This window comes from Halyomorpha halys, unplaced genomic scaffold (genome assembly GCF_000696795.3).
Source record: "Halyomorpha halys isolate HHAL.00 unplaced genomic scaffold, Hhal_1.1 Scaffold207.1, whole genome shotgun sequence".
Taxonomy (NCBI): Eukaryota; Metazoa; Arthropoda; class Insecta; order Hemiptera; family Pentatomidae; genus Halyomorpha; species Halyomorpha halys.
The window spans coordinates 1236584-1250821 of record NW_027104696.1 but is presented as its reverse complement, the minus strand read 5'-3'; the positions used below and the strand labels follow the sequence as shown (position 1 = coordinate 1250821).

Genomic DNA, 14238 nt, shown 5'->3' with positions numbered 1-14238 from the left:
ATAATATCTTATTATAAGAATAAAATATTTAATAAAAAAGTAGGTTTTTAATAAAAAAAAAAATTTAAATTTAACAATTTATTTTCGATATGAAAACATAAAATTATAAATACATAATAAAACAAATTCAGGCATATCAGATTTATAAATTTCATTATTAAGAGAAAAAAAAAACAATTTTTATGCAAATATGACAACTTCCATTGTTAAACATAAGTGATACTATAAGCTGTTTGCTATTATTATAGAAAAATCCATAATCTGCAAAAATACATACTGCAAGAATGAGATGGGAGTTTTATATCATTGACAAAAATACTGTGTCATGAAGTACGTTCATTACAAAACAGATATTATTTTAGATACAAAATATTTTTTTATTTTACAGAACAATAAAAACTATATACAGATATAGACAAAATAACAAGAAATTATTCAAATAATGCCAATAAATATGAAAACTACTTAAATATTTCTTCATTATTGAGTTTGTATGATGTAATTTACGAGGCCATAAGGTAGCCATTCTGCTTCAAATCAGAACAGAAAAGAACCTGGGAAAAAATAAGCATATTAATATAAATTGCAAAATTAAAATAATTGAATTGGAAAAATAAAATTAGTGATACAGATATCAAACTTACAGTATGTGCCCAGCCTGCGTAAGGACAAAATGTCTTTCTGAAACATTCGCCAATTTCTTTATAAGACTCCTTAGAAACTGTCTTCTTGTTTTGTAAATGAGGAAGATAATATGTTTTTGCTATCTTGAATACATGAGTATCAACAGGAATAGTTTCCAAGTGGTCTAATGCTGTCAGGCAAATACAATCTGCAATCTAAAAACAATTTTTTTTAGTCAGTTAGTCGTGTAAGGGAACCCAGGCAGCAATTAAATGATGTGATTAGAAACATTATTACTGAAATTTCTAAAAATAGTAATTATTCAACAACAGTTTCCAAACTGACAAAGCCTACATACTTTACCAGCCCAAAGCCTTATTTGAAACAGATTCTACTATGAAGCAAGGTTGAACCCACTTTTTTTTTTCTCTCTTTTCTTTTCTTTTTTGGTTAGCTCGACAGACCTTGTAGATCTTTGGCCAAACGAGCCTTCTCCACGCCTGCCTGTCTTGGGTTACTGCTTTCCAGTTTGCTACTTCGTGCAGTTCTTAATGTGAAATTTTTTTGAGGAAAATCTTTCTAAATTAAATGCAATATCCCTTTTATTCACCAATTTCCATTAATTCATATTCCAAAACAGAAATTAATGGTTTACGATAACGGCTATATTAAAATAAAATCTGAACCACTACAACCCATGAAGGGTCAGAGGTTCAGTACTTTGTAAGGAAGTACTATAACTAGACCAACGGTCATGCAAGGAGGTGATTTGGTTAGAATCGCGCTTGATCTCCAGATTTTTACCCAGTTAAAGATACCCAATTTATGAGGCTGGGTGGACCTCAGGAGGGCTCCAGAACGCAAAGGTTTGACTCATCGTTACAATGTAACAGAAAACATTTTTCTGCTTAGCCGGATTCAAACCCGGGTTCTTGGAGTTAGTAGCATCGCGCCTTACCACACTGCTACCGCACCCCCCCCCCCCACGATAACTGCTATATGATACAAATAATTTCTATTATTGAAAAAACAGTGATATGTATTTGAAAAGATGAATTAAAAAATATGGTATGCATGTATCAAGTTCAGTGTAAGGAGAACTATCATTAACAATTTCAGCTTTGTAACATTGTTGTTTTTGAGATGTAGTGACTAATATTCGGTAAGTGCACTCACTTATCTGAGTGGTGTCTTTTATATATTAAGATAAAGAAAACCCATTTCCACGGAAAACTGGACAGGATATTTACAAAATACATAAGGATCCAAAGTATAAATATTTGCTAATACTGGTCTGATTTAGATAATTTTAGTTTTGTTTCATTATCTTTCAAATGAGTGGCTATAACATTCCAGGAGTTATTGAAAACAATTTTTTTTTTTATTAGAAATAATATTTATAAACCAATTAGAGAAAAAAAAATAGTTGAAATCCGGTGTTATTTCACAATTATTGCATAAGACCACACAAGATTAATAATTTAAGCTTCATAGGACTTATTTATTGAGAAGGGAAAGAACTTCATTTTTTGTCTGATCCAGGGCAATTAGCTCAATGCATTAAAGAAAAAATATGATCTCATTGTTAAGAGATAAAATAATTAATAATTAGTAATAAGTTAATAAGTAAACAACAACCTTATCAGCTATCCCAGGAAGCTTCATAAGTTCTACCTTTGCCTCTTCGTAAGGCAAAGCTTGAAGGTTTTTGAACCATGAATCACCACCATTGGCAGCAATATATTTTGCGGAATTATGAACATATTTTGCTCTAAACCCAAAATTCGCTTTTACAAGATCATCTAGCACTGATTTTTCTGCAAGTTTGTACACTGGTGGAAAATCATAGAAAATAGTATGATCAAGTTCTCCAATTTTTTTACCATACAAGGAACACATTGCTTCAACCATTGTGGTCATTCTGAAAAGAAAAAAGTAAAATCACCATGTCAATAAAAAAAGTAAAAGTACCTACTATACGATGTACAAGTATTAGTACTATGATTACAACTTATAATTTATAATATCTCAAAAATAAAATAAACAGAAGATGCAGAAGAAAAAAGAATTGATGGGTGGAGTTTAGGATCTGTCTAGTCCAATGGTTGAAGACTCAGCAAAGGTCATAAATATAAAAGTGAGTAAAAAATTGTTTAAAATATAAAAGAAAGTTTCAAGAGAAAGGGGAGTCAATGAAATTGAAATATTTTAAAGAAAATCCACTAGTCTGGATGGATGAAGGTCTTATTAAAAATTTTATGAAAATAAAGAATTTGACTTTGAATAATGTTGGAAATACTTCTTTCTAAATAGGATCTTATTTAATTTTTCTAAACCTTCAATTGTGAAAGTTAAAAATTAAAAATAGGAATAAATAAACTTTAAATACAATTTTTTTTTCAGATTCATAAGTGTGTAACAAATTCATCTCTCCAAGGTCTGCCTTTAACCAAATTGACGAGGGTGCTCGCCAGATTAGGAAATTTATTTTCTGAACAATCATAGGATACCAACAGAAATAACTTTATTTAATTATTATAAGTTATATATAAATAATTATTAGTTAAAATAATTACTTTATTTAATATTTTAAATGAATTAAATCATTAGAACATTAAAAAAAAAAGTTATAAGAGGTTTTGATCTTTGATTGGCAATAGTAATCGTGAATTACTTCTTCAAAATAAGTCTCTTTTTATAGAAATCATTGATAAACTGCTTAATAAATCTTGACGTGATTGTACTTCTCTTCTTAATTAATTTTATTTTGTAGGAAGATAGTGCGGTTGGGGTTCAATCTAGGTACAAAATATTTAAAACAACTAGTTAAAGTAAACCAATGTTTCACTCAACTTTGCAGGGCTTCATCAGGGCTGATGTAGAAAGGTCTCTGACTTTCTCAGCTCTGCAAAATGGGGCAAAACGTTAGTTGACATTATATAGTTTATTTTTACTATTTAGTACCTTTATCGACCACCATCTGGACTATCTTCCTACAATCTACTTCATATAGTCAACTATCTTCTTCCAAAATTATTTAATTTTAATTTCTCAATAACAGGAGTTAGGGGGTCCTATGGAACACTGATCCTACTTATGTCTTCAATTACATTAAAAATCATGTCATCTGGAGATAAAAGTGATCAGCAATATGGAAACCTCACTCACTTTTAAAAATAATATTTGTAGCAAAAGGCAAAAGATTTTTTAGCTTTAAAGGAAGACCAGAGTTGGATTGCCTTAAATTAATTTTTTTTAAAAATTATATCTAAAATTATTTTGGTATTAATAACTAAAGGATAATATAATAATTGGTTTCATAGAAAATAATCCAACCACAGTTCAAAGAATTTCAATTGAAGATGGTAAAAATTATTTTTAAATTCCATTAAGGCTGAAAATTGAAAACAACAAGACTCGTCTATACCATTTGCTGACTTTCAGTAAACTATGAATAAATCAAAATTACTCTCTTATAGTGGAAAAGGAGGACACAGTCTTTAAATTTTTTTTATTTGCCATGCTGATTTTTTTACCTGAACATGAAGATTTTAGCTCTAATGTTCAGGGTTAAAACACTGGCATATCAAATAAAAAGAATATGAAAAATATTGCTTTCTGATTATTTTCCCGAACAAACATACATTTGACATAATCCATCAACAATTCAAAAGTACTCTCTCTCCACTTCATAAAAAATGATCAGAAATAGCCTTTGAATTATTTTTAAGTTCTTGACAGAGATAATACACCCTAAAATTTTAACTTAACTCAAAAATCTAACCTATTTCAAAAGATTTTTATTTTATATTAAAACTTATTTTTGTTTAAAAACATAAAAAAAGAATATTTCATTATAAATCAACAACTAATAGGTTAATTGGTTAGAAAGTAAAAATGAAGTTTATAATAAAATGTTAAGATTTCTGAGTTACGCGTGTATTGTATAAAGGGTATAATGTAAAAAATAATTAAATGAACAATGTGACTGAACTTACCTCGATATTGTATTGTTTGAAGAGCATATAAAGGCGAATAGGTTTTCTACGATATCTTGTTTGATCATTCTCATACCACAGAAGTTTTTAGAAATAGATTTAAAATGGTCATCTTGATCAGACCACCTTTTGTAATGTTCTTGTAAAGGAAAATCTAATCGAAAGTAGTCCTTTAAAATATCTTCACACTGTTTTTCATCTGAGGCTAACATATTGGCATTATCACTTTTCCTCTTCTTAGAGTGGATTGAGCTAGAAGGTTTAGGGAAGGCAGAAGTATAATCAATATGGGTGTCCAATTGCTTAAAAGTCCAAATCTTTCCAGCAAAAACACCTCTCCAAATATCTGGTTCGATCTCCTTAAACCTATGAATGTATTTAGTAATTAGTAAATTCCACATTCATTAGGAGCTTCTTGTATAGTCTTTGTCCTAAAGGGTTTAAAACATAAACATATCTCAAAATATGCAATAATCATTCATTATCTCAAAAATCATTAATTTTACTCTTAACTTTTAATAAATCAAGTTCTAAGAGAAGTAAAAAATACTTCAAGTTATGTAATTTTCGAGTAATGGAAGGTTTTAGAGTAACAGAAATATATTTTTTATTCAAGATGAAACAAGGGAAATCCTAAAAGGATGAGATGGCCTGGGTGGTGGTTAGAAAGGTACTAAACATAGTAAAAACATAGTTATTAGGAATCAATCTTTCAACCCACGTTGCAGGTATTCATTAGGGCTACATTAGCGAGATACCAAACATTCTAAACTATAATTGGAGAAGATGGTCGGGGGTGCGGTCAGCAAAGGAACAACATAAATAAACAAAAAAATATTTATTTATGCCGATGTTTCAACCTGATTTTAAGGTCTACATCAGGGCTATAAAAACAAAAAGACAACAACCATCATTTAGAGAGAAAAAAAAATTATATAAATAAAAATAAAATAATAATAATAAAAATAAATAAATACAAATATATAAAAAAAATAAATAATAGACTAAAAAAGTTGGAAATATACACAATAATGGAATGAAAATATAAATTAGTTGATTACTAACTATGGACAAGACAGTAGTAGATTGATTACATTATTATTTATATACATATAAATGTTGTTACCATCTTCTCCAATAAGTAATCTACGGTCAACTATATACACCTCATTCTAAACTATAGTAAGATCATACGATGACAAAGAAAATGATAAAAATGAACAGGGTAAATTATTTATTTATTAAAATTTATAACTACATTAACTAAAAAATACTGCTAATAAATGTGTGTGAATTATAGTACAATGGTATTATACAGACTAGCGGAGAATCTACCCATTGGTACAACTCCAATAAAATTTCTAAATTAGAATAGGTCTTGAGGCCATCTTATCAGATTCCTAGGAGGTTTATCAGGGATTGAAAAGTAAGCAAGGTTAGTAACAAGTGGGTAAGGGTGGTCAGGGAATTTACCATGGAAAGATTGAAATCTGGTTCTTGCCATATGAAACATTATGGTCATTATAGATAATTTTATTCATGAAAAAGTGGGAAGCACTGAGGATTGGATGAAGCATGGAGCATTGGATAGTAAGGAATTTGGTTTAGTAGAGCCCCAAAGCTCAACTTCGTAATTCTAAACAGACCTTATTTTAGTAATGTAAATGACTCTTTTGTAATTAATTAGTAAGTGTTTCAATAGTCAAAAACATTATACAATACTCACTCACAGCCTCCCCCTGGGCATTTGTGAGACCTGTTAGCCTAAGGGTGGCACTCACAAAAAAATAGACGTGGGAGTGACGCACCCATCCCTATGAAAAACCACGTTAAGAAACACGCGATGTATTTCCCCAGTACATCATGCATGGTCTTGGACCTCCACAGTCTGTCACGACTATAATAATAATAAAATAATAGTCAGAATCAACGAACAGTTTCCAGTCTTTTCATTCCTAGCAAATTGGTTCAACAGGGATAAGTGGAATATTATTAAAGGATACTGTAGGGCAGAAAGTTTAGGTATACAGTAGCACCTCAAAAGAATGTGAAACAAGAGCTAATAACAATGTTGAAAATGAGATTACAAAAAGTGTTGAAGACTCATCTGGAAAACAGAAAATCAAGTCCATAAATACTTGGGTAATACCAGTGCTAAGCTACAGCTTTGGAATACTACAGTGGTCAAATACCAGCATACAAGAAATAGATAGTCTTGTGAGAACGACACTCACGCAAGAGCGGGTCCACCATCCCTTTTCATCCAAATCCAGACTTTATTTATCCAGGAAAGAAGGAGGATGAGGGCTCATAAATATTGAAGAAGCGTGCCGTAAGCAGGAATTATCCTTACATCAATATTTCTATTTAAAAACCACTATGTTTATCTGGCAATCGTTACTATGGATTATGGTCCGACCACACTGAATCTGAGCAAAGCAGATGAGCCAAACATTGCTTCAGAAAAATAACGACTGGCAAAATGGAAAAGCAAGTCTCTGCTTGGGAGATTCTATAGCCAACTGAACGAAACCTCCATAGAGAAAAGATCAGTTGAATGGTTAAAATCTGGAATGCTATTCTCCGAGACAGAGGGGTTTGTGGTTGCCATTCAAGATAAGATGATTGCCACCAGATCATATTGAAAGCATGTGCTAAAAGACGCAACAGCACCCGATAAATGTAGATTATGCTCGGTGATGCTGGAATCAATCCAACATATCATGGGTGGATGTGGAGTGTTGGCTACTAAATATTTACAGAGGCACAACAATGTGGCCAAAATTTTGCATCATGCCCTGGCGATAAAGTACAAGTTAATTGATGATAAGAGCCTATACTACAAGAAACACCCAAATAAAAGGTCCTCTCAAGCTCTATTTGGATGAACCAATAATTACAGACCATACAATACACCATAATAAACTAAATATCCTCCTTATAGATCTAAGAAAAAAGAAAGTGGAACTTACTGGTGTCGGAATCCCAAATGATAATAATATAAGCTTTACTGTGGTAAAAAAACTAAGGAAATATCAGGAATTCGCGATAGAATTGAAAGAAATATATAAATTGGAAGGTGTTACCACTACTCTATTCATAATATCAATGAAAGATCACAGTGGCAGGCTTAAATGGTTTGGGAGTACCTATTGATGTGCTAAGAGAGGTTCAACAGTCAGTTCTCTTAGACACAGCATGTATAGTGCAAGCATTTTTAAATATTTGAATCAAAGGAAAAATAAATAAAAATATGAAGGTGGTTGGACTTCTAGGTCCTCCACCTCAGATGCTCAACCAACAATAGCGAGAAATACAGACCATAATAATAATAAAATAAAAGTCAGAATCAACAAACTGTTTCCAGTCTTTTCATTCCTAGCAAATTGGTTCAACAGGGATAAGTGGAATATTATTAAAGGATACTGTAGGGCAGGGAATTAAAGGAAACCTTCTTCAAGGGTTGTGATATGGAATTAAAGAGTTTGGGATACAATTGATGGGTCATTGTAGTACACATATGTCATGGGCAGAGAGAATAAATTAAGAGGATTATTAAAGTAATGAATAATAAAAATAACTAAACTAGTTAATTAATAATAAAACTTTTTGTTAATATTTTTCTATCCATTTCAACTTCTTTTAATTTACTGTTTGATTCTGTATAATTTTAATATGTTTCTTTAGGTTATTTTAAAGTTTTATCATATTTTACAATATTTAGTAGTATCATCCTTGATTAACTATGATGCAAACCAGCAATCATTGCTGCAAACCAGGTGGAAAGATTAGTTTCTACTACATAGTTTTGTACTATTTTGGGCACAATTCTTGACTGTCATCCAGATCAAAGTATCCTTTCATAAATTTTATAAGATCAAATAATAAAATTCTAGATATGAAACAAATTAACGAAAAAAAAAAAGAAAATAGTAGAAACAAAAAGGTGAAAATTAAATCATTCCTACCTGTAAGTTTGACCTGAAACAAATGTTGTTTTGAGATTTAAATCGTTTCTGCTATAGTGCAATGTACCGGAAACAGAAACCAACTCTGAATCCAAATCTGCAAAATAATAGAAAAACATTATCACAAGCTTTTTGGATACAACTATCTTAAGAGATTTCTTTCAAATGTCTTTGAACCAGGGAAAAATTGTTTCATTTTCATGGAGGACAGTTTAAATTTCAGTTCAGTTGTTAATAGGCCTCCAGACATATAACTTCTCGGTTTTTATGAGTATATGAAATTCATAAAGAACAAAAGTGTAATCCTGGATTAATATGGATGTTAATCTAGTAAATAAATAACATTGTTTATTAAAAATATTTTTAATTGAGCGGATGTTTTGAAAAGTTGATACTGAATTAAACAAATGAGTGACATGTACACAGGAACTACAAAATAAGAAAACACAACTAAGGATATATTATAACATTTTTTATTTTTATAATATTCTTGTTAAAGAAATCAATTAAGGTATTAATAATATTTTATGTTTAATGTTAGGGAAAGCTACATAATTACACCCATTTCTACTTCTCTTTCTCTCTGAAACTTCTGAAAAACTAAAGTTAAATATTTTTAAATTAATATTTTTTATTTTAAATTAATTTTCAATGAATTTGATGTATGGGATTAGCAGTTTTGCATTCATCTTATACATTCTTATAAATAAGAGTTCTAGTTCAAGTGAATATTTAGAAATTTTCATTATTATTAATAACAATTACACTAAAAACAATATTAAAAAAGACATTTCAATAAGTATTTGTTTATTATGCTTCACAAATACATCATAGTAATTTTATTCTTAATAAATTAAAAGTAATATTAGTAAGAGATAAAAGTAAAAAACAATAAAATAAATGATATAACCTATAAATCACACACAATCAATAAAATGACTTACCTCGTTTAACTGAAGATTTATGTTTTTGAGCAGGTTCAACAGCATTTTTAAATGTCCTTAAATCTCCACAAAACAGAACCTAAAAGAGAAATAATAATACTAAAACATTAAATAACATTTTTCAAACAATGTCTCCAAATAGAAACTTTATTTCGGTTTAACATAACTCACTTATTTTTCTTAGGTAAACTTTGATACTTAGGGATTTGAAGATTCAGAAACCACTGTCATCTGAATTTTTATAAAAAAATGGATATAGGTGATTCTCCCGTTATGTACGAAATTTGCGTTTTAGAATAAATACACTAATTGAAATTTAGCTTCTTCAATAATTTTTTTTTAATGAGTTCATTTTAATTATTCTACTAATCACTCATATCAATAATCTGTTCATAGAAGTTTGTGGTTTAAGAGATACATGATCTTTGAAATCCTTATAGCTAGGGACTAACTGAATCATGTAAAGTAATTAAAATTCACAAAAATCAACCTTTTATTATCATATCTCAAACAAAATTGCTTTGAAAGAACAACACATCATTCTATCCCCCATATGTTAGAAGCCCAACAGCCTCTTGAGCAGTTTAATAGTTGACTTAGTCGATTTTAAGGTACGTTTTGATTCTTCAGACTTGATATGGATATCACTGACTTGAGATAAATACTGATTATGAGTATGAATAATCACAAAGAAACTTTGTATAAGATAATTAACTATTTGAATCTCAACAGCCATCAAATCACATAAAAAAATATGCATAACAAATCTGAACATGAAACATGTAGAAAAATAATCACATGTAATGGAATTCTTTTGGGTTCTTCTTTTTCCTAGCTACAAATTTCTCGAATGAAACTATGAAAGAGTCAGTTGTGGAAGAGCATGTTGGAGAGATGCTGATGCCCCTTTCATGTAAGTCTAACCCTCCAGCAACTTCATGTTCATTTGATAAACTGATAGGAGAATGTGGATGATTATCTATTTCGATGATTTCAGTTAATTATTCAGAATTAGATGAAGCTATTCAGGTTCTTCTTGGAAATCGTTGGTTGGAGAGATTCCAAATTTCAGTTCTAAGAGTCCATTGTGAGCCAGTAAGCAGTCAAAATTAATAAGCCTATTCATTTTCAGGATATTTTTCCTATCACAAGATTCATTTCATTAGTATACTACAGATAGTGTACCAGGGTAGACTTTCATATTTCCTCTAAAGTAGGGCAAAGATATCTAAGGTATCACTTTAGAAATCATATTTGCCATTCCAGTAATTTCTTCTAGTGAAATGACATACAACAGAACATACCTTTAAAACTCTAACAAACATATCAGTCACCAATGTCTTAACCCACAAGTGACGGCCTTGTCCAAGGATCGCTTCAGTGCCCCTGCAATTAATAGTACTATGAACAGCTCCTTCTAATCCAGCCAGACTGGAATGAAACACTATTATAGTGTATACTAGGCTGTTCATGTCTTCTTATGAAGAACGTTCCTGAATTCAACTAAAGTGATAAACATTTTAATTCATCGATTATCATAAAATAATTAATATTGAAATATTTCCCCATGGTTTCAAACCCAAATTTTCTTTAGCATGGGTACTCGTTGATCTTCCTCTGAAATTAATTAATGCCAGCATGTATAATTCTTCTTTTATTTTTTGTAGAAGATATTTTTTACAACACAATTCACATAATGAGACAAAGTGATGAACAGTACAGTGAAACCACAGTACTAGATGAAAATATGTACACTGTGTGTGATTTACCGTGAATAGCTAAAGGAGGGTGGATTTGATTTAGTGAACTACTATCAAAATGGCCTATTTTGTCTGTATAAAATCAATAAATATGAGAAAAATGAATATTGACAGATCCATGGAAAGGAAGAGATGTATGGTGATAAGAAGAAAGAAAAAAAAATATTAATAATATGTTCCCACGTAAAATGTTTTTGACAATTCCTGAGTTTATTGTAAAACTTTCAAATCCTTAGAACTAAGGAATCAATTTCATTCCAAATATAACAGAAAAAAAAATTACCAATTACAAAATAAAACTTTTATTACACTTACCGTGTGAGCCCATCCAGCCAAAGGCCCATATAGTTTTCTAAAGTAATCTCCAATTTCATTGTAAATTTTATCAGTAACATTTTTAACAGATTTCAGATGTGGCATGTAACCGTGGCTAGCTATTTGAAAGACATGAGTATCCACTGGGAGTGCTTCCATGTGGCCGAGTGACATGAGGCAAATACAGTCAGCGACCTGCAATAAAACAAAAATTAAACTTGGTCTAAAATTGGAAATACAAAATCAAATTGGGTTTGTTTTTAATATTAATTCCTTGTTTCACTAACATATGAATTATTATATACTATATTATATTATATATTACTATAAGGAAGCATACAAAACTATAATACATATCCATTAATCAACATAATACATTTATTTTAATATAATGAGCAAACATTTGAAAAACAAAAAATAATTGGTAGATTGTGATCAAAAGAGATAAAATCAAAATCTTAAGTTTCTAAAATCACTCTAACACATTTACAGACAATTTCTTATTTCTAAAGATGTGATTATTTTCATATTAATTAGTTAATTTGTTTAATACATCCTCCAATTTCTTTCATACTTCAGAACTTACTGTAGGTACATATGGGTATTAGAATATTTTAGCTATCATATAGCATATTTTTTTACTCCAAATTTCACGATTTTTATTACCTCTCTTCAAGTTCTTACTACATAAAATCCTGGGCTCTGCTTATAACCAACACCATTATTATTGTTTAAATTCCATCACAGGCATTTACTTTCACTTACTCAAAAGGGCTAAACAAACTACGTATGGATACTTTTTAGTTGAGGTGAAGCATAAATTTATATAAATACAAATCACTTTATGGTGTCTAGTATAGCAAACAACAATGGTTGTCAAATTTCTGATTGTATATAACTGAGTACACAACCACATGACAGGTCGAGTGAAAGTTGTGAACAAGTACCAAAAACAGTATTTACTTTAATTTTATAAACAAATCTAATTCATACTGTTGTGGTGTTGTTTCACATACATGTCAAGTCAGTAAGAACATAAACCTGATTTATACGGCTAATAATAAAATTAACAAAAAGATTGTGATATAATGGTTCTTGTAAGAGACCATCAAAATAAACATCATAATTCAAACAAAAAATTTGTACAAATCTAAGAAAACAATTGACATTCATGATAATAATAATAATACACTAAATTATACCTTTGGACCAATACCTGGTAGTTTAATAAGCTCAGCTTTTGCCTCCTTGTAAGAGCATTCCTTCAATTTCAGGAGCCATTCTAAACCACCTAAAGATTCTAACATTTTAGCAGACTGTTGAATAAATTTTGCACGGTAGCCAAAACCAGCTTTCCTTAATGCAGCATCCACATCCTCACCAGTCAACTTCGAAATTTCAGGAAAGCTAAAATATTCTTTTCCATCATGCGTGCATAAGAAAGTGCCATAAAGAGAACACAACTTTTCAACCATACTGGATATTCTACAAAATAACATGGAGTAATTACAAAAAAATATCTTTCTACAAAACAAAAACTTTTAACAAAAATTCAACCATCAAACCTTATTATATTATTGTTAGAAGAACAAATAAAAGAAAATAAATTTTCAACTGGATGTTGGTTTAAAATACGTATTCCATAACACTTCTCAGCTATACTGTTAAATTTAGTATCTTTCTTCCCCCAATCATTATAATACTCTTCAAGAGGTTCTTCTAGTCTCAAATAAGACCTGATAAAATCTTCTAATTTATCTTTTACAAAATCTATGTTGCATGTTGGAACATCTGTATTAAAACAATCAATTTTTCCATTTATTTTTGATTTTTCACTTCTAGCAGTATACTCTAAATATTCTTCAAACTGTCTCAGGGTCCAAACGACATTTAATACAACTCCTGTCCATTCATTCTTATTAGTTTCTTTCCATCTGAAACAATATTTCAATATAAAGAGCTTTTACAAAAATAGTTTTTCAAAAAATCGTGAATTCTATTTTTACCTAAAACATTGCCCTCCTTCCAGCATCATTTTTAAATTTAGAGAACATCTTTTGGCCAATATTTTACCTGAAATCATAATTAAAGACTAAAGAACCATCAAATAATTCTAAATAAATAAAAATATTTCGCGCCACAAGGTAAGGTTAAACTTAAATTCCCAAAGAGAAAAGAAATTCAAAATATATACTATCTAGATTAATAGTAAAGAAAATAAAAGCTTCAATAGCCAAATCGGGGTTTAGCAAGCGAGTTGGCCGAAAATTGATGGATTGCCTTCTAATATTTTTGGTGTTACAATCTTCTCTCGTGAGATTGTGGCATGTCGTACATGACCAATTGAGTGGGTAACATTTAAATTTAAGCATTTTTAAGACCGTTTGATTTGTGTTATCTGTCAATAAGTTTAAATTGAATATACTGTGAGAATAATAATATATCTTTGAATGTTAAGCTGAAATTCTCCACATGGAGCATTTTAGTAATAACATCTTTATAATTTTTCCGACGTTTTGAAATTCTTAATAATTTATTCAAGAACTTTTTAAAAATAAATTATCGAGTACTTACCCATTAATTTTTTTTAATATAATTTCTTTAATGACAATAAATAAATTTTGTAATT

General features: G+C 29.8%; 1 protein-coding gene across 1 annotated transcript; it reads right to left on the bottom strand.

Annotated features, from left to right (window-relative positions):
* Positions 1-131: 131 nt before the first annotated feature.
* Positions 132-13900, bottom strand: Ogg1 (8-oxoguanine DNA glycosylase). The gene is made up of 10 exons (XM_014418697.3): positions 13616-13900; positions 13175-13543; positions 12812-13094; positions 11610-11804; positions 9535-9613; positions 8591-8687; positions 4623-4988; positions 2263-2545; positions 645-839; positions 132-554 (listed from the first exon to the last, which is right to left on the bottom strand). The coding sequence occupies exons 1-10, from the start codon at positions 13690-13692 to the stop codon at positions 504-506; spliced, it is 1995 nt and encodes a 664-aa protein (XP_014274183.1). The 5' UTR covers positions 13693-13900; the 3' UTR covers positions 132-503.
* Positions 13901-14238: the final 338 nt, after the last annotated feature.

What these genes read in the sequence shown, in the direction of transcription:
- Ogg1 (XM_014418697.3), bottom strand. Translation starts at nt 13,692, where the DNA reads ATGATTTCAGGTAAAATATTGGCCAAAAGATGTTCTCTAAATTTAAAA. An exon ending in GAAGGAGGGCAATGTTTTAG is followed by an intron (nt 13,544 to 13,615) that starts GTAAAAATAGAA and finishes ATATTGTTTCAG; the next exon opens with ATGGAAAGAAACTAATAAGA. An exon ending in ACGCAGGCTGGGCACATACT is followed by an intron (nt 555 to 644) that starts GTAAGTTTGATA and finishes ATTTTTTCCCAG; the next exon opens with GTTCTTTTCTGTTCTGATTT.